The following is a 21,678-nucleotide window of genomic DNA, read 5'->3' as shown; positions in this document are numbered from 1 at the left end:
TTCTATTAAATACCACTTTCCAACAGATAGTCCATCAGCTTATTGGTCATTGTGAGTAATATAAAAAAAAATAGTTTCCCTTAACAAACTTAACGACGGAATACATCGCATTTATCTCGTATTGAAGCCTCCAATTTTTTGTCGTCTCTTGACCTACATTTCTTTGGGGTAAAAATAGTAGTAGTTTAGTAGTATGTGCAGATGTCTTCAACAGACGGTAGTGTGGTCAATTTGATAAAAAAGATGCTTGATTTTTTGACTTTATTTGACAAATATTAGAAATTACAAGTAGATAAAAAACTATTGCTTTGACTCAATACAATTTTAAAGTCGTCTATTGACGCACAAAAAAAGCTTTTTTCAAAGTAAGTGAAATGACCGATCCTTAGGTGACCAAACCTTCGGTGTTGCCATCTATCGTTTCATGCTATAAGTGATACTTTCATTAGTAAAATACTCCATAAAATAATGCTATTGGACGATTTTCAGCAACTTCTATATCTATCTAATTTCAATGAACTTTTTTGGTTTCATGCCTTTGGAAAAGTTAGTGTCCCCAGAAAGTATTTTAAAAAATGCTTCCTTCTATACTTTGGGGACATCAGCTTCTCTGGGAATTTGAAGTTGAAAGCACAGTTAAAAGGCCCACCAATGTTGGACAGGGTTATCATTTTGTGGAAATATTTTTTTTAACCCAGCGCAAACAATAAAAATTTTGGGGAGGGTCACTCTTATCATTGAGGGGTATGAAAAATAGATGTTGGCTAATTCTCAGACCTACCCAATATGCACACAAAATTTCATAAAAATCGGTAAAGCCGTTTCGGAGGAGTTTGGTAACAAACACCGTGACACGAGAATTTTATATATAAGATAAGTACATCGCGGTCACCCAAATTATTGACATGGAAACCTCCAGTCAAGGTCTTCAGTATATGAATTCGGAGCATTGAGACCTTCCCCGAGGATAACAAATTTAGACTAAGTCTAGACGGTGTCTTGTTATATTGAAGTGATTGTTGCTGGGGCTTTTGTCTATATAACAATACCTACTAAGATTTTATAATTCTCTTATTACGTGATTTCATCGAAGTTGATAGGTACAAGAAAATCTGATACCATCTAAACTCATTCGTTTCACTCATTCAGCAGTATATTCATTCTAGATTGTTTAAAAATCTATTTATATATACCTATATATTCTTTATTGTACATAAAAGGTTATTTAAATGTAAAAACAAACATAATAGTGCACAAAGTCGAGCTTATCTCCAATAGAGATTTCTTCCAGCAAACCCAATATGAGAAAACTGACAGTTCATTAGTAGTTACAGTCACACATGTGTACCAATCGACTTAAACGTTATAGTTAAAAATAAATAAATAAAAATATATATAAGTAAATACATATAAATAGATAGATATATATTATATATAATACACAAATATAATAAGTACGTACATCAGCATATATTCGAAAAACTTCTTTCCAGTTCAGGTATTTAAAAACCGGTCAAGAATGAATATAACAGAGACCTCTCCCTAATGAGGGGATTATGTCAGTAGCTGCAATGCTTGGCCAGGCAGGTTGACAACCGCAGTTAGGCCTTAGAGATATTTTAAGAGGGACGCTGTCTATCCCTCAACTATTAAGTTCCCATAGTTGCCTCTTACAACGTCCACGGGATAAAAAGGGATAACCCCATTATATATTAGGACTACACGGCGAAGTTAACATTACATCACGATAAAAGGTACTTTCTGAAAATTACAAAGTTTTACCCATATATTAGAAGAATTTTTTTTCTTCATAACATCGTTATAAATGTCTGATGCGTTGTTAGTAACGCGTATCATGTTAGATAACCACATGTATGAACACATTACCTCTGTCACTCGTCACTTCGCCCCTAATTTCGTCACGCACCTTACGCCACAGCGAGAATATAATGATTTCCTCATTATAAGTGTAAATTATGACACTCTCCCACTAAGACGAATTTTTGTTTTTTACTTTTACAAGTCGATCATTATCCAGTTATGTTGTAGTACTTTTTGACAGATTTGTTTCACTTTGTTTTAAATAGTTGAATGTATTGCCGGTGGCCGGTGTGCCGCCGGTGTATACCGATAACGCGGGTAGGGTTATCATTCCATTATCACCCACAAAAAAACTGCAGTTTGACTTATGGTGATATTATAAGAGAGGCGATGTTGCCCATCCCTTGACTACTAAATAGAATAGAATAGAATAGAATTTTATTGCTAACTGTGTACATACATATAGCAGTAACTATTGCTTTGAATTTGACATCAGTTCAACAGTTATACCCTATCGTGTGCAACAATTTAAGAACAGAGAGAACATTCAATACTATTACCATTACTTGATTACAAATAAATATGAAATATTATACAATACAATTAACAAGACAAAGAATAATCATAACCAAATTAAAATAAAATAAACATAATTTCGCTTACATGTCAATTACATTTAAATTATAAAAAACATTATCAAAAACCAGGCTTTGAGTTTAATTTTAAATATATGCTTATTCTGACATTTAATGTTTAAGGGAAGATGATTAAATACTTTAATACCCATTACAATTAAATACTTTAATACTTTTACAATACACACGGAAAGGACAAGGTGGTCCATTCTATTCCGGGACCATCCGTCAATAGAAATGTATACAAATAAATAACTGACTAGATCATAAAACAGTCTGCTATTGTTCATTAGTAGTTTAAATAAAAAACATCAAATAATTAATTCAATATTTTGATTTATTAATAAATTAATTTAGAGAGCGTCTCTGTGATAATTTCAACATAATTTGATTAACTTATTCATTAAGTTCCATACAAACGAGCTATGCTTCTCAATCTGTGAACATTAAATGTAACGCAAGATAACGTTCACTTGACATCTTTTTAATGTAATTTGAATTGATCTCAATTATATGTCATCAAAAGTCACTCCTAATCATCGTTAGATAAGTATAAAGTTACTTGCTGCGTTTATTTGTCAGTTATTCTGTCTGTACTGGCAGGTCTCAGAAATTCTTGTAATAATTTAGATTTTTATTTTTACCAGAGGGAGACTTTGTACAAAAGTCGATTGCTTGGGTACCTCTGTCTCATTCGTATTTCAACCATGAAGCAGTTGTGTTTGCATGCGTTGCCATTCCTGAGGACTCAGGTGTTATTCCTCTGTACCCAGTAAATTCACGCTACATCCCACCCTTCAAACCGAAACACAGCCATACAATCGACTTTTGTACAAAGTCTCTCTCTGATAAACTTCTGATAGTAAACGGTCACTGTAGCCTATCGGTGCCTGTAACTTTTCGGGTGTCTCGTGCACGTTGCCAATCCTGAAGAAATCTTAATACATCCTTTTTGAAGAACCCCACACTGTAGTCTCTAAGGAAATATGAAAATAAAGTAAATATGTACATATATATCGTTCATATCAATAAATATTAAAATATACTACGGCATATAGGTAAATATTATTTCAATTCGCTAAATGGATCATCAATCAATCAGCAATGCTTTTATGTTATTTAAAAAGCTTTGATAACACGATTTTTTTAAGTCAATATATTTTTATATATTATTAATAAAAGTTAATAATATAATTTAAAAAAATAAATATATAAAAATTATATAATTAATAAAAAGTTCAGATATTTATTTATTTCATCTTACGGTGGGATGGAATAGTGTAGTTGCATGTCATGTTTTAATTAAAAAATAATCAGAAATTATGTCTGACAGTATGTTTATTTGGATATCAGGCACGTTGCATTCCTGAAGGTTTAATTTATAATGTGGTATATTATACGCCAACTATAAAAAAAAAATATTTTACTGATTTTCCTTCATCTGTAAATTCATACGTAAGAAGTAGAGGGTAAGAAACTAGTTTGCTCTTATAAAGTCGTTTAGCCTTACAGACTATCAAAGCACAGCTAAAACTAAACACTAAGTCTAAAAAGTCCAAATTTCAAACTTACATTTACTTTATAGAAGTATAAATTTTCAAAAATCCTTTGATCCAAACGCTTACCTGGTAAGAAAAAAACTTATTTCCTAAGAAAACATAAAACTTTAATTCTAAACACACTACTCTTAGACACTACGAATTGAAAACCGCGGGCAACAACTAGTTAATGTATAATTCTTCATTTTCATCGAAACAGAAATAATGAAACAATTAAGTTGTGAATAAATTAACAAGCCATACACGGGTCATTAACATTATTCATAATAAATGTATTTCTCATGATAACAAATTGAAAGTTAATTTTAAAATACATTTCCATTGGCTCAACTCCAGAACATGAATCACGGACTTTTGGTACTGGACAATTTGTTACATTCAAAGTACTTCGGGGCTTATACATTGATATATTGACTTAAAAACCCCTATTTTTACAATGCATAACTAAGTTATCTATTTAATTTATATATGTTTTAGTCAATAATACTTTTGACTAAAATAACGGTTAAAAGTAACTAACCTAATCTAACCTAACTGCAAATTTGCTTGGGGGGAAAGGGATTGTTAAACTATCATGATTAATTCCAGATGAATTCATGATTAATTCCAGATGAATTAATCGTGATAGGCTAACTGGCCTGTTTTCATCTTCATAGATCACCTTTCACTGGTGGCCGGCAGCGTATCCCGTTAGCGCAGGCGGGGTTACCACTCCATTTTCATCCAATAAAAAAAAGTGCAAATTTGCAGTCAAAAGTACTAATAACTAATAATTTTCAGTCAAAACCACTTTTGACCAACCTGTTCTTATCTTCCTAATACTTCTCAAATATTGCATCTAAATTGCGCCCACCAAGTACCCTCTTGTATAGGCATTCCGTCACCCGTACCCAATAGCGAGGACGGGATGCCTTAAATACTGTATCGCTAACCACAAAAAAAGTACTTTTAATGATTTTGCTAGTCAATAGTACTTTTGATTGGTTAAGAGTTTTGAATGCAACATATATACTGTATTGTTCACACAAATGAAACATAAAAATATGACAGAAGTAAGCAAATATACAAAAGAGAGCTTAACTTTAACTGATCTAGTAAAGCTTGATCATACTCTGTAAAATATTCAACAAAATAAGTCTCACAGTGTATGGTGAAATAGTCATATATATATATATATATATATATATATATATATTGTAGATAAATATAGTTAGTTACCTTGTAAGTTTTATTTGTTTGCTTTTTAACACCTTATGACTTAAACAATCACTATGAAATTTGTTATACACCTATTATATAGGCTACTTTTTATCTGTACCAGTGAATATCCCATTCACATGAACAAAGTCGCGGGTAAACGTTAGTTTTGTATTAAAATAACCAGTGTTGAACCGTTAAAAGCATATTTGAAATAATAAGAGACAAAGGTCTAGTTCGCAATTTAAAGGAAATTTTATACATAAAATTCTTGGACGTATCTCCTCTCACTAAATTCATTCAAGTCACAAGAATTCAGTGTCATTAGAAAGTGCCTTTTCAGTATATTTTGCCTTATGGCCTTAATAGATTAGATTAGAGTAGTAAACAATTAGGCTAGGATACCGTCATTAAAATTTTAATTAAATATGAAAATCTTAATTAATTATTAAATTTTTAATATAACTGTTTATAAGTAACTATTAATTTATTTTACTGGCTACAAAATACAAGGAGGTTTTCAATTCAATTGGTTTTTTTTATATTCGTTACCTAATAACTCCACCTTTTAAAAATGGTTTTGAAAAATCTTTCTTATCTGAAAAGAGATATTTGCAGATTAGTTTTAAAAATATTTTATCAAAATCGTTATAGTAGTTTAGTTTTTAAATCAAAATTAAATCAAAATTTATAATTGAAGTCAGTTTTTTTTCGTGGAACACAATTTTATTTTGGTTGATTGGTAGAGAATGTCATCAGGTATTAAGTCCGCCCTTTAGACATATTATAATGTGTGCAAAAGTATAAATAGATAAATAAATATCAAATTATTGTAATGCCAAAGATTTTACAGAATAAGTACAGATAAATAAACGACAGAGGTCTCTTATTTTTATATAGTACGTATTTGCGCAATTTTATTATTGGTGTATTAAATGCACGTAGTTTTGGACTTTTGATTGCTTTCCTAAATAGTAGATATTCGATTTTATTGATAGATAGATAGATAGATACTCTTTATTGTTTCCTCCAAAAGATAACAATAGTAAACATATTTTAGATATAAACAATTACAAGAAATAATCATAATAAAAAAAACAATGGGCGACCTTATCGCTAAAAGCGATCTTTTCCAGGTAAACTTTGGATGGAGAGGAGTAATTATAAACAGTTTGATTATTGTTGCTTTTTTAATGGTTGAATTTTTCTTTTTTCATTTATTTAGAATATCAATAGATTTTTTTGTGCATCTTACAATGGCAAACAAACTGACGGCCCACCTGACGGCCCACCTGACGGCCCACCTGACGGAAAGTGGTAAACGTCGCCTATAGACATGAACAGTATCATGGATATAACAGAGTGTACTCCATGCGTTGCCATTCCTGAGGAGTAAGATGTAAAGTCTCTGTATCCTGTAAAATGAATGCTAATCAAATAATCCAATTCAATCAAATACATGCTACAAATATAAAAAAGCTAAACAAAAACCCATTTGCCATTATCCGTCAATGTCCGAATAAATTTTCTCTCACAGCAAATAAAGGATTTATTTTGTAAATAGTGGGACTTTATAATTTTTTTTTTTTATATTTTTGTAAATTATTATATGTGTTGTCACAAACATTCGCAGGCGATCCATTTAATATTTTTTGTTACATACTCATATATTCCCAAGTGCGTTTCTCATATCCATTATTAAATTTAGGCAGAACATATTAAGCTATATTAAAAATCTTAGTTTATCTGTATTTTCACTGTATATTATTGTCTATTTTCACTTTTCTATATTTAACTATTTCAAGGAGACTTCATTTTATTATGTGTACCTATATATATGTGTGTGTGTTGTTACCATGTGGTCCTAGTATAGAATAGGCCACACTCACCTTTCCCGTGGATGTAGTAAGAGGCGACTAAGAGAATTTGATGGTCGAAGAATAGGCAGCGGCGTTTTTCTTAAAACATCACTAAAAAACTAATTGCGTTTGCCAACTGGTCCCCCAAATGTGAAAATTACTGGCAAAACCCCTCAAAGGTAAACGTAGCTTGAAGAACCGACAACCGATAGATAAAAAAGATTTCTAAGTGGCGACCTCTACGGGCAAATACATCCCCCCTAGATGTAGTGACGATCTTAAACGCACTGCAGGAGTCTGGATGCAGGTGGATGAGGACCGTTCTTTAAGGCAGTCTATGGGGAGATCTATGATTAGTAAATGGCTGACATGATATGGGTGTATGTGTTTGCGTAGATGCGTACGTGACAGCGTGCGTGTAACAAAAGACTTTAATGATGATTTTATTGTCGTTTTTGACAATTGTTTCGACTTCATTGTATATATATATATATATATATATATATATATATATATATATATATATATATATATATATATATATATATATATATATATAAGTGAAAGAGAGTGTGAGAGAGAGGGATTATCTTTCTGTATGTATGTAGTATGTATTACCTTTCTGCTGTATCATTGTATTATGGAAAACATTACGATTTAGAAAAACGAGTTATAAAGACGAATATTTGTTAAAACAAAAATAGTTCTTTTAAAAAAATGTTTTACGAAATATAGCGATCCCACATATACATTTGTATATATGTGGTGTATATACTCGTATATTTGTTTACTTAAAAAGTGAATTAATTAGCTGAAATATTAATCATGTAATAATAGAGGCCAGAGTTCAAATAGTAATAATTATTCACCTTTATTGTAGGTGAATATTGAATATTAACATCATGTTAGCTACATGCTTATTTTTTTTCATGCAGTATCAAACGACTTTGAACGTAAACATTTACGTTCACATATTAAAATAAAGCCGTTAATCCGCGAAACAAATGAGGGTCTCCTAGTCGCATTAAATGACACATAATTATTTTAATGATAAGCCGTCTGAGGGTGTAACAAAATTCCTGATACCGTCACATTCACCTTTATTGCCATTCCCCCTTTTCTATTGTTCTAACTGTTACTTGATTTTTTACTTAGAATTCTTTTATTTTTATTTATTTGACTTTAATAAAAAATACGTAAGAACTCTATTTATAGTCTTACCGATAACAACATACTATATATTTTTGTAATAAACAAGCAAATAAAAAGATTAATAAGACAGATGACTTATGTCTATGTCGTGTGTGCGTGTGAGCGTGTGCGTGCGTGCGTGTATGCACGGGTGATTGAACTGAATTTGAGAATACATTTTACAATATTTTAATATATATATATTTTGATCCCATTTATATCTAGTATATTTAAATTGCATCGCAATAGAATCTGCTATATATATATATCGCTAGTTCGATTTTTATATATGTGATATATATATATATATATATATATATATATATATATATATATATATATATATATTATCAAGACTTCAATCACTTCAAGAAACATTACGAAAATTACAAGAAATTCAACACGAAATAGAAACAGAATCACCAGAGGAACAACTTAATGAAGAAATAGAAACAAGGTACGACTTTGAAGAGAAATGTACAATTTTAAAGACCAAACTTTTGATACTACAAAACAGAAATCACGAACCCACCGCAGCACTACAGCTATCCCCATCACCTTCGAGCACCAATTCACGTATATAACCATTTCAAGATTTTTTAACAGTATATTTCTTATTAAACAACATTGAAGACCCTAAAATTAAATATATATATTAATATTCATGAAAAGTTACACGACCTATGCTCTCCTGAGGATCCAATTAATATGAACTTTATAGAACTTACTCGTACACTAGATGACCACATAGATCCAAAACCGAGTGTATGGGCATTACAACATAAATTTATTACACGGGTACAAAAAGAGGATGAAACAGTAGCAATGTACGCCTCCGAATTAAAGAAATTGTCCAACAACTGTGTTCAAATGTCAAAACTGCCATAAACCAACCTTAGAAAGCTTCATATCACTGCAATTTATCCGAGTATTGAAGGACAGTGATATAAGAATAAGAATCCTACAAGACCGAGAAACTCCACCTTTTACGAGATTGGTACAATATATAAATGGGAAAATCGGAAAACATACGAATGTCTACAGACATCCACAGATATTCAATAGAATAACAAATAAAAATAATTATGCTAATACATCACCATCTCAAATACAAAATCGAAGACTACCAATAACAATAAAAGAATTGAAAGGAAAATGCTACCGATGTGGAAAAAATGACCACCAGTCTAAAGAATGTGGTGCCCTAAAATCCATTTGCATGAAGTGCAACAAAACGGGTCATCTAGCGCGTGTTTGTTTACAAAGAAACCTAAATATGAATAAATTAGATGACACGACAAGTAATACGAGTGATGACAACACGGAGGATATTAATCTCATGAAAAGTGAAATATCAGAAAAATACATGATCCCAATAAAAATTGAGAACATACCAATCAATATGGAATTTGACACTGGAGCAACATTGTCATCAATATCCCTGAAACAATTCAAGAAATTGAATATCAGAAACCGAATATTCAAAACTGATATGAGATTAAGAACATACACTGGAGAAATTATTAAACCCTCAGGAGTTGCTTACGTCAAATATGCATACAAAGATCAGACCTTTAATGGAAAATTATATATAATCAACCAAGATGTTGACGCAATTTTTGGCAGAAGCTGGATGAAAGAACTTACAATAAAATTATCAGATATCAATATAATACGAAATTCAGAACCATCTACGAATCTTGATCAATTATTAGAAGAATATACGAACACTGTATTTAGAACCGACTTAGGAAAAATACCAAATTACCAAGCTCATCTGAATCTCAAGGATAATATACAACCTATATTTATTAAACCTCGTCGTATACCGTATGCTTTATAGGAAAAAGTTGATGTAGAGATAGAGCGACTATGTTCAGAAGGAATCTTAACTAAAGTGGACCATGCGGAATGGGGAACTCCAATCGTACCGATCATAAAACCTAACGGCACTATCCGTTTATGCGCAGACTATAAGGTAACCCTTAACAAATGTATCAAGGATGAACAATACCCAATCCCCATAATTGAAGACATATTCGCAGAAATGAATGGAGGGAAATACTTCTGTACCTTAGATATCAAACAAGCCTACCTAAATTTAGAAATGGATGAAGAAAGCGCCCTTCTACAAACGTTAAGCACACACAAGGGAACTTATAAAGTAAATCGATTGATGTTCGGTGTTAATAGCACCTAGCCTATGGCAAAAATTTATGGATCAATTACTTCAGGGACTAGATGGAGTCAAATGCTTTTTTGATGACATTATTATTCAAGGAACCTCAGAAGATCAACTCCTATCACGACTGAGACAAGTTCTTCAGAAACTCAAAGAGAGTAACCTGCGCGTCAATAGAGAAAAATGCAACTTTTTTAAGCGAAGTATTAATTACCTAGGACATATAATAGATGAAGATGGACTACATAAAAATAAAGACAAAGTGAAGGCCATTATGAAAACAGAGAGACCGAAAAACGTAAATGAATTAAGAACTTTTCTTGGTATGGCGAATTATTACAATAAATTTATACCCAATTTAGCCTCAATAACAAATCCCCTAAATGAATTACTAAAGAAAGAAAAGGAATTTCAATGGTCCTCCAAATTGCTTGCTCCAAAGAGCTTGTCTCACAGCTTTAATAAAATTAAACAGGAGATATTGAGTGAAAGAGTACTCATTCATTTCGATCCCAAAAAACCATTGATAATAGCCACGGATGCTTCTCCAACAGGATTAGGAGTTGTTTTATCTCATAAACTAAAGGATGGATCTGAAAGGCCAATCGCATTTGCTTCTCGATCACTTTCAACTAGCGAAAAGAAATATAGTCAAATCGATAAAGAAGCTACAGCCATCTTTTGGGGTATAAAAAAATTTTTTCACTACTGCTACGGTCGGAAGTTCACACTGATAACTGACCAAAAGCCTCTTACCTCAATCTTTCACCCACACCACACACTTCCAGCCCTAAGCACAATGAGACTGTTCCATTACGCACATTTTCTATCAGGATTTGATTACGATGTAGAATACAGACCGGCATCAAAACATTCAAATGCTGATTATTTATCAAGATTTCCAGTGGAATATGTAAAAGAAAATTCTAGAGATCAACACTGCACATTCCAACAACAACAAATTAATACGCTTGATGTCCGACCAGAACTTATAGCTAGAGAAACAAAAATAGATGAAGAACTTAAAATATTATTGGAAGCACTAAAAACTGGTCACTCAGTACGACAACATGGCTATAACGATAACGAACTTACACTTCAAGACAATTGCATTTTGAAAGGAACCCGAGTTGTAATACCGCACAGCCTACGTAGCCGTGTTCTTGACGAACTACACGAAGGACATATTGGTATTCTTAAAATGAAATTATTAGCACGCAGTTACATATATTGGAAAAATATAGACACAGATATTGAAAACAAGGTAAAATCTTGCAGAGCATGTCGATTACAACAGAATGAACCCCCAAAAGCGCCACTACACCATTGGGAGCAACCTACAGAACCCTGGCAACGACTGCATATCGACTTTGCCGGACCTGTACAGGGTTACCAACTTTTAGTTGTCGTAGATGCCTTCACAAAGTGGGTTGAAATCTACCCTACTAAGATTACTACAAGTTCGTGGTGTATTACTAAACTGAAAGAACTGTTCACTATATTTGGAATACCACATACATTAGTATCAGATAACGGACGACAGTTTATATCTCAAGAATTCGAATGTTACCTTTCCAACTGTGGTATAAAACACTCAAAATCAGCTCCCTACCATCCAGCGACTAATGGCCAAGCGGAGCGCTATATACAAACAATAAAAAGGGCGCTACGTGCAATGGAGGGGGAGAGGGGTGACCTTAATGATAAACTTCTGACCATTAAGACACGACTCAGACGTACCCCGACCTCCAATGGTCGAACACCATATCAGCTTCTGTTCAATCGAGACATTAGAACCAAGCTCCATGTCATGTTCCGTACCACACCACCACTAGCGGTAGCTGAATTGAACAACAGGCCTCCTGTCAAACAAATGTATATAACAGGTGACCGGGTCCAGGCTAGAAGCTCTTCAATATAGTAAATAGACTGGGACGATTGCACTACGAAGTACAGACCGACCAGGGAGCTGTGTGGCGTAGGCACGTGGAGCAGTTGCTACCGGCTCCAGGAGTCCAGCAGTGCAGAATAGCGGCGGAGGACTGTTATATACTGGCCACCAGTCGCTAGTTCGAATTTTTATATATGTGAAATATCTATTGACATGTGTCACAATTATTCTTTTCTAATAAAATAACTTATGTAGATATACGTATTTTATAGTAATATTAAATTATTTATGATTCCTATAAAACTCGAAAAAAAATTTACTCCCCTGTTAGTCCTATACATATTTAACATTTAAAACAAAAATAAAAAACAATAAAACATAATCATAAGGGCGTTTCTTATTACATTAAGAGCGGGCTCATATTCAGGTTATGGGCACATATCGCCCCTCTAAAAACGTCGTTTAATTCAAGTGACAGTGGCGCCGCTCATCCGATGACGATTAGCGTGAAATTAAATTTTCACCAGCCATTGTGAACGCCACCTATCATTTGTCATTATGTGCGAGCAATAAAAGGCTTTACTAATGTGCTGTTAAATTGTATAAAAGCTAATGTGTAATTTTAATTTCTTTTAGATGGTTTTTAAATATTATTAATATTGTTAATTTATTTATTATATGCCGTTAATTGTTTATTGCTACATATAGGTCTTCCCCATATAGGAAGTGTTATCAGTATTTGCCACGCTTGGCAGGCGGGAGCGCAACCGCAGGCTTTGGAAAAGTTGTAAAAGGGACGCTGCTGTCAACCCCTCGATATTAAGTTTTCTTAGTCGCCTTTTACGATACACACAAAAAAGAAAAGGGTAGTCGTTTCTATGCCGGGACAGTACTGCTTGTTTATTTATTTATATGCTTTTGGGCATTTTAATATAAATATTAGGTTATAATAAATATGTACACAGGCGGGCATATTCTTTAAAGGGATTTCTTCCAGTCAACTTTGAGAATTTGAAAGGAAAAAGTGTCTATAGGGTTGGTAACAACTTTATATTATAGGTGTGTGCCTCGGCATAGAATGGGCCACCCCTTCCTTTCCCATGGGTGTCATAAGAGGCGACTGAGGGAGGGCGAGAGATAAACAGCAGCGTCTCTCTTAAAATATCTCTGAAAGCCTAATTGCTGTTGCCAACCCGCCTGCCAAACGTAGCAACTACTGGCAAAACTCCCCTTATAGAAAGTCTATATTCAGCAGTGGAGAGTAAACATCTGATATGACGATAACAACATTATAAGAACATAACTTTCAAATTTTATGTGCCATAATTATGGAAATTCGACCGAAAAAGTCCAAATGGATTTCCGTTATCACCTGCCTTTAATGGATCAAGCCGACAGATGTGGCAGACACGAAACTTTTCAAATTTGTCTCCGCAAGCAATTATAAGTTAGATTCTCGGTCCTACCTTGGTCCAGTTAATAACCGCGGCTGATTACGTTGAACAAGAAAATTATAAAAAGCGCCCTCGAACGCTCGCGAAATACATTTTCTGGTTGACTAATGATTAAAAAGTAAGTTTTACATTTTCTATCAGAGTCCATGCTAATCTGTGGATCGAAGAGAAGGAATATTTACTTTAGAAGTGTTTCTGAATTGATACGACATCGTGACCTTCAAGAAAAGAGCGTATTCTTTTTTAAAAGGCCGACAGCATGCCTGCAATTCCTCAGGTGTTACGGGTATTCATAGGTGACGGTAGTCACTTACCTTCAGTTAAGACACATGTTCCTTTGACCCTTTGTGGTTTAAAAAAACTTTTATAAGGCACTGGCTAATCCTACAAACGTTGTTTTGTCCCCTACCACTACTTACTGGCCCCATTTTTTCTAATCGGGATAAAGACTCTAAAATTGAAATACGTGTAATATTTTAAACCATGTGTTATTTTATAGAAGTCGATATCACTGGTTAGTTGATTAAAATTATTTTACACGTTTCGCAAAAAGTGCGTGGATGGAATGGCGGTCAGAGATTGATGGTTAACCATCAATCTCTGTCCACCATTATTCCATATTAATATGGAAGGTTGTAGAACTTCTGGTAATAATAATAGTTGTCAATCTTCGAGTGCTGGCAGCCGCACGCATACTAACGGTAGTGGAATTAAATAAAATAATTCTAATTAACTAATCTTTTATATAACTAATATATATTAATTAATAATATATACATATAAATGTTGGATAATAAATTATATAAAAACAAACCGAGGAATATAGCGATCTCACATTAAGTATTTTATTGTAAATACTTCATAATTATTAGTAAATTATAATAAAATTGTACTCTACCAAAATTGCTAACTACATCCTAGAAGTCTATCTATTCTATTTAAGAGCTGCGCTCTTGTCGGTGGAGCTCTTGCCACTTACTATGATTTTCAGCGATTCTCTTCGCCTCTTGATACGACACGACACCAAATCCTTCCTTGATCTGCCTGATGTAACTATGTCTCGGTCTCCCTCTTCCCCTCCTTCCTTCTATCTTACCTTCTATTATAATGTTCATAAGTTCGTCGTGTCGTATCAAGTGTCCCAACATTTTTCTCCTTCTGTCCTCAATAGTTCTATTAATTTGTCTTTTTTCCTTAACCCTAATCAGGACCTCCTCATTGCTAATTCGATCCCTCCAGCTAATTTTCTCCATCCTTGTTCACACATCTTTCAGCACATGCTGAGTGGTGACCACGTTGGCAATAATAAATGTAAAGTTTTTTTGTTTTTTAATTCATAATTTATGTAACTTTTTGTTGTTGTCAATAAATGTTTTCTTTCTTTCTTTCTTTCTTTCTTTCTCCAGTACCCTAGAAGTAGGGTTTATAAAATAAATAAGTAAATAAAAATGTCTTACAAATTTCATAAAACTAATTGAGTGGTTTTGTTCGAAATTATCTTCACTGAACATCGTGCCACAGCATTTTTATATATTAAGATTTATTATATAGAATTACTATTTTTATTTGAATTTTTCTTCTATCCTCCCTCTTATACGTTCTTCGTGGATTTTTTTTCCGATTTCTATTTTATTTTAATTCGATTAGACAACCTGTCTCGTGCTATTAATTTCGTAAACCTGTGCTGTGAACTTTACAAAAGGAGTAAAGGACTATAATTTTGAATTCAAAGACAGTCTTAATCAATATTCTGGCGTACCTATGTAGCTAAAGCAAACGATTCATTACTGGTTCTATCAACTAAGACGTTATTCATCTGCTCAACTTGATGAGTCAGCGTCGCCTAGTTGGTATCTCGAGTTTATTTGAACTAGTGTTGCGTAAATATTGTTAGAATAAACATTGAGTATCGATTTATTAATAGTTAGTTTTTTTATCCAACTGATGGCTCAGATGGGATGGCAAACAAGCTGATGGCGATTATAATATAATAATTAATTATTATAATCAACTATGATATTATCAATAAATCGATATTATTGATAATACGATATACTATACTATAATGTAAAGAAAGATTTATATTATATTAATTAAAATAAATAACGTGATTAATTCCATAATCATTATCATCATCATTTCAGCCAATACTGGTCCATTGCTTTACATAATTTTCCTATGAACTACTGTAAGAATGCGAATGATTATGAGCTACCAGTATTCATTAACTCCTTAATATGCATTTCAGGTCGTTATTTCTTTTATTAAAATCTATTAATGCAATGTAGTAAAGAAAAGTTTCATTATATTCAATAAAATTATGCAAAATTTCATACCGACTCTATAAATTTAATCGATATTAACGATAATCCATTCGACATTAATGATAATCCAATCGATATTAAAATTATACCGATTGAACACTGTATGTAAGTTAATAATCGATTTTCAAACAACACTAGTCTAAACGAGTACTGAAATGAGACTTTGCAAGTCATTCGCAGACGGATAGTGTGACTTGTTTCAGTTTAAACAAATTCACTTTGAGATGAAACCTCTGTCAGCGCAATGGTTTTCATTGAAAATATTAAAAGGTACTGTGTAAATAAGACGGTTTATTTATTTAGGACAAATGATATTATTTTGTTACATTTATATTTAGAATTATTTGAAGTGAAATGTAAACTTAAATATTTATTTTGTTTTTACTATTTTTTTTTTGTTATTGATAGGGTCCCGCAAGGAAATCACGACTTCAGATGATAGAAAGCTATGATGTGGTCTAAGATGGGACTTACAGGCCCATAGCCTATTCACATTTGCCTATAATTGGTCCAGATTATATTTAGGTGGAAAAACATAAGCAGGGAGAGAGTTCCACTCCTTGGTTGTACGTATAATGAAGGAAAATGCAAAGCGCTTCGTGCGTATAAATGGTATGTCTACGACGTGAGGGTTTGAGGCTTTTGCCTCGTCTGGTCGTCCGATATCAAAAGGATGAAGTGAAAATAAAATATTTTTGAGACTTCACACGCGGCAATAGGCAAATAGTATCTATGTACTTCCATACATACCTTTTTTTTATCTAGGGGAAAGTCTTCGAAAGAGACCCATCTGCCGGCGGGTCAACGAATAAGTAGTGTGAGATTCTTACCCACTAAAAACCACTAAATTCCTCGCACCAATGGCCGGTAACGATCACAGACGGCACAGTCTCCTTGACAGGGCTTACATTAAGTGGTGCCCGAAAAACGCGGGTACCAACCTACGACTTCAACGAGAGTATCTTCATAAAAATGCTTCGCTAAAATAGGTTAACTTTTTACCTATATTTGTGTGAATAGGGTTGCTACATTCTACTCGGTATATGAGAAAAAATATATTGTAAATTGAAATTGAAAAATAAAAATGTAGTAAAATTCTTACAAATATATTAAAAAAAAACTGTAATAATTCATAAAGATTATTATTTTTATTGATGAATACTTTGATCGATTTTTCTGAGTATAGACATAAAATATGTTTGTTATTAAATCACTGAAAATGGCCACCAATGTTATTAATGCATGTATATTAATTTGTAAGTAATAAATACATGCCGTGTGGTCCCAGCATAGAATGGACCACCCTTTTCTTTCCTGTTAGTGTCGTAAGAGGCGACTAAGGGAACTTAATCGTCAAGGGATTGGCAGTAGCGTCCCTTTTAAAATATCTGTTATTATATATATATATATATATATATATATATATATATATATATATATATATATATATCTGTCTGTCTGTTAAGCCTAGCAACTACTGGCAAATACCCCAATCGTGGGAAGCCTATGTTTAACAGTGGACAGTAAACGGCTGATATGGAGTCGCGGGTATATTTATTCATAGTAACATTTTAAGTTTTTCTTTTGCATATGCCAACAACACATAATCTTTAGAAAATTAATATAAACACAATTTTGCGATCGCCCTCTTTGTGAAGCGTTTTACTTTTTTTTTGACGTCATTTCTGAGGGCAAGCTTGGCAAAGGAAATTAACTGTACAGAGCCGGGTCCGTTGTCTATTCTGGTTAACAAAACATTATAGTATATTATAATAAGTGTATTTTTTCCTTTTCACCGAGCTTATAGTTTACGTATCTCTGGGTTTTGTTCAAGTTACATTTTATTTTATAACAATGGCGAGTAGATTTATTTACTTACTACATTTTACTGGGGGATAGGAATTGTTAGTAATGCGAACTACAAATCCCATTATTATCAATATACCCCTTTTTTTACACCACTGAGGTAGCAAACAAGCATATGGCCCACCTGATGGTAAGCGGTTATCGTAGCCTATGAACGCCTGCAATACCAGAGGTATTACGCGCGCGTTGCCGACCCTGAAGAAACCTCTTTACCCCCCTTTTGAAGAACCCCATGCTGTAGTCTCTTGGGAAAACCTCGGCAGGGAGCTCATTCCATAACCTGAGTGTTCGTGGGAGAAAACATCTCTGAAACCGCGTTGTACGCGACCATTTAGGCTGTAAAGTATGAGGGTGAACTCCCTGTCGATGGCGAGCCGTACGATGGTAGAAAGTGGCTGTGGGCATCATATTGAACAAGTCCTCTGAGCACAATCCGTTGCACAAGCGGTAGAACACGCAGAGTGAGGCAAAATCTCTCCTAAGACTTAATATTATTTTTAAATACACAATCGTCCTGTCGTGCCCTCAGCTTGTTTGCCATTCTAAGTTGTGTAAAAAAAAAATAATAATAAATGTTTTCTTGTTAATGCATTCATAATTGTAGTAACTTTTTCAGGAAACGAGGACAAGAAAAAATTACTCATAATAATAATTCTTATTACTTCTTTTGAATTCCAACCATTAATATATTAAAACTGAAACTGTTTCTTTTTTTACAACACGCTCCACTACACAGCATCTCAATATCATTTTATATTCATGGAACTATGTCAAGAGCCATTAAAATGTTAAAAATTGCTCGCCCATTGTTCGCACGGAGCGTATCGATTCGCTTGATTTATGGCGTGCTTGTGCCCCGTGGCGGACATTGCAACATGCGTTTCTACCTAATTACCGCCATTAAATACTTATAATGTGTATTATAGTACCATAGATAAATATTTTTCTATGGTTTTACTTTTGTACTGGTAGTTTTAAGTGCCTGTGAATTTATCCGCATGACTGTCTAATTGACGGATTGACGGTCCGTATTCTATTTATTTACGCATAAAATGTTACGTGACGTATTTATTATTCAATAAATAAAACGAGTGTTTACACATTAAAAAGATGCAGAATTTATAAGACAAAATAAATATAGTAGTTATAAAGAAATAACTTACGAATATAACTTTTTATTACATGAAACTGTATGAAAAAGTTGAGCCGTTTTTCTCGAAGCATTTGTAGACACTTTGTCTATATAATCTAAGAACACTCATATATACAGTATGTACTTCGTAATATCCGATACGTAAGACCCATTACATTACAAAAGCAGATCGAATCGATTCAATTTAATAAATTGACTTGAGGTCGATCCTCATGATCCAAAATGGATATTACGTGCAGTAGCTATGCCAGTAATAAACTATTACCAATTGGTTTAATTAAGAACAACTACTGTAACTTAAGTTTATCACTTTTGTGAGATCTTTATTTTTTTTTTATTTTATCTCTATTTGGTCTCCCAGCATTTGTTACACTGTCTATTTATACTTAGTGTACAAACATTTTAAAGGAAACACTGCATGCTAATTAACAAATAAACAATAATATGGTACAATACTCTTGAGGGGGGGGGAAGGGATTGTTAGTAATGGAGACTGAGAATCCCGTTGCTAGAAATATACCCAACCAGGTCGACCTCCTCGCGGTTCTCCCAGGAAACAATCATGGTTAATTCCTGATGAATTCATCATGATGGGCTAACTGGCCTGTTTTCACTCTCATCTATCACCCTTCACTGGTGCTCCGGCAGCGTATCCCGTTAGCGCAGGCAGGGTTACCATACCATTTTCACTCATAAAAAAAATACTCTTGAGGTATTTGACATAGGTATAGTTTTTTAGATTCAATAAATTATTGTTAGTCTAGAGAGATCTTGTAGTAGAATGATTAAATTACGTAATCTTCTTACCAACACAAGGAGGTTCCCAATTCATCTGATTTTTTATGCGGGTTTCATAGCCAGTTGGACTAATTTGCATAATTCTTTTCAGCCCAGAGAGTTTATTTCCGTGTTGGTCCTACACGTAGAAAGAGAATGCCAACCGCAGTTTTTATCCTTAATCTAAGACCCTACGTGAATTTTGTGAAATTTCAAAGTAACTTCTAAACTAGCGACCCGCCCCGGCTTCGTACGAAACAAAAGTACAGCCGAGTTGGGGAGTCACTTTCTTTTTGAAGTCAGTAGAAAAATTTTTTTTAGATCCGGATTTTTTCCGGTGTAGATCCGGATATAGACGTAAGTCATGACTCATTCGTAGTGTTTCGCGGTAAGGTACTGAAGACAATGTAGATTTGATGGTATTGCCTAGTCTTGCTTTATATTTGTATTGAATTTTGTAATGAAAAATATGTAATTATAAATTTAATTTATTACATTAATTATATTATGACATTTATATGCATGTAATCAGTAATCAGTGTTGTGTACGCCTGCTATAGGTATGCATATCAGCATGTTACACAAAATATGTTATTTATTTTATGTGTAACTAGCGATCCGCCCCGGCTTCGTACGGTTACACATTACATCATATTAGTGACCTTTAAAATTATCAGTGTTTTTCTATTATATTACGCATATATTAAATATATAAATCTTCCTCTTGAATCACTCTATGTACACTCTGTTTACTCTTGAATCAATCACCGCATTAAAATTCGTTGCGTAGTTCTAAAGATTTAAGCATACATAGGAACAGACAGACAGGAAGCGACTTCATTTTATACTATGTAGTGATTATTTATTTAGAGAAAAATCTACTTAATACAGGATGAAATTGATATCATTAGCGTAATTCTAAGAAAGTGTTCTACCAACAAAAGTAAACATTTTCGCTAAAGAAATATACCCTTATTAAGTTATCATATATCAATTTTCTTAAATATCTTCCGCTTATAGACAATCTCTATTTATAATTATATTATACGATGGATATTGTTTGAAGAGTTTTTTTTTTTCAAGTAGTTATATATCTATAATAAGTTCTAAGTTGTCCTTTCTCCATTTCAGATACCAACCGCGAACTGTCAAAGTGACAGTGACAGTGTCAGTGTGACAAGTGATGTGTAACTGACAGTTCGCGTTGACAGTGCACGTCAGTTGACAAATATGTCGACAAGATGAAGCTGTGGAAGAGTTTGAAGATATCAATAGGCACAAGGAATGATCCAAAATCGTATCCTCACGACTTACCGCAGTGGGCTGGACAAGGCTATGAGTTAGATGGTATGTAATCTTTTATTGGTATAACTATAACTACCTACATACTTGGTAATAAATAGAAGCCTTATTAGTAATAATTAACCCTCTTATTCATATAAACTTAAACTTTCCAGAAATTTATTATAATTGTTACGCTGTTTTGTCCCTTTAATAATGAAAAAAGATACATGTACACAAGATACAGTTACACAGTGAAGAAAGATAAAAAAGAGTACAAAAAATAAAAAAAAAAACAAAAACAAAATGCATAAAATTAGTAACAATTTTTTTTATTGTCATTTTACTGAAAATTAGGTATTAAATCAAATTATAAAAGAGTATCATAAATTTAATATGTTTTTCACAAAACAATCTATAATTAAAGAAATAAATAAATATTATTAAAAAATAAAAATATTAATGAGAGTGAATAATTACTAATTCAA

At 33.0% G+C, this 21,678-nt stretch overlaps 2 protein-coding genes across 3 annotated transcripts in view; both read left to right on the top strand.

Annotated features, from left to right (window-relative positions):
* The window catches only part of LOC113523102 (glutamate receptor-interacting protein 2), a 465,085-nt gene that overhangs the window by 119,920 nt on the left and 323,487 nt on the right, over positions 1-21,678 (top strand). For both annotated transcript variants that reach the window (XM_052894828.1, XM_052894823.1), the window contains exon 2: positions 21,041-21,256. In XM_052894828.1, the coding sequence (XP_052750788.1) occupies positions 21,151-21,256 (106 nt within the window). In that variant the 5' untranslated portion in view covers positions 21,041-21,150. The remainder of the gene's footprint in view (positions 1-21,040; positions 21,257-21,678) is intronic.
* On the top strand, positions 10,479-12,365 carry LOC128201201 (uncharacterized protein K02A2.6-like). Its single transcript, XM_052897433.1, has one exon. It carries the CDS (start codon positions 10,479-10,481, stop codon positions 12,363-12,365), a length of 1,887 nt encoding a protein of 628 aa, XP_052753393.1.

Source organism: Galleria mellonella, unplaced genomic scaffold (assembly GCF_026898425.1).
Source record: "Galleria mellonella isolate WM207_F2 unplaced genomic scaffold, CSIRO_AGI_GalMel_v1 utg117, whole genome shotgun sequence".
Lineage (NCBI taxonomy): Eukaryota > Metazoa > Arthropoda > Insecta > Lepidoptera > Pyralidae > Galleria > Galleria mellonella.
The sequence above is the reverse complement of the archived record's forward strand: the minus strand, read 5'-3'. Positions and strand labels throughout refer to the sequence as shown.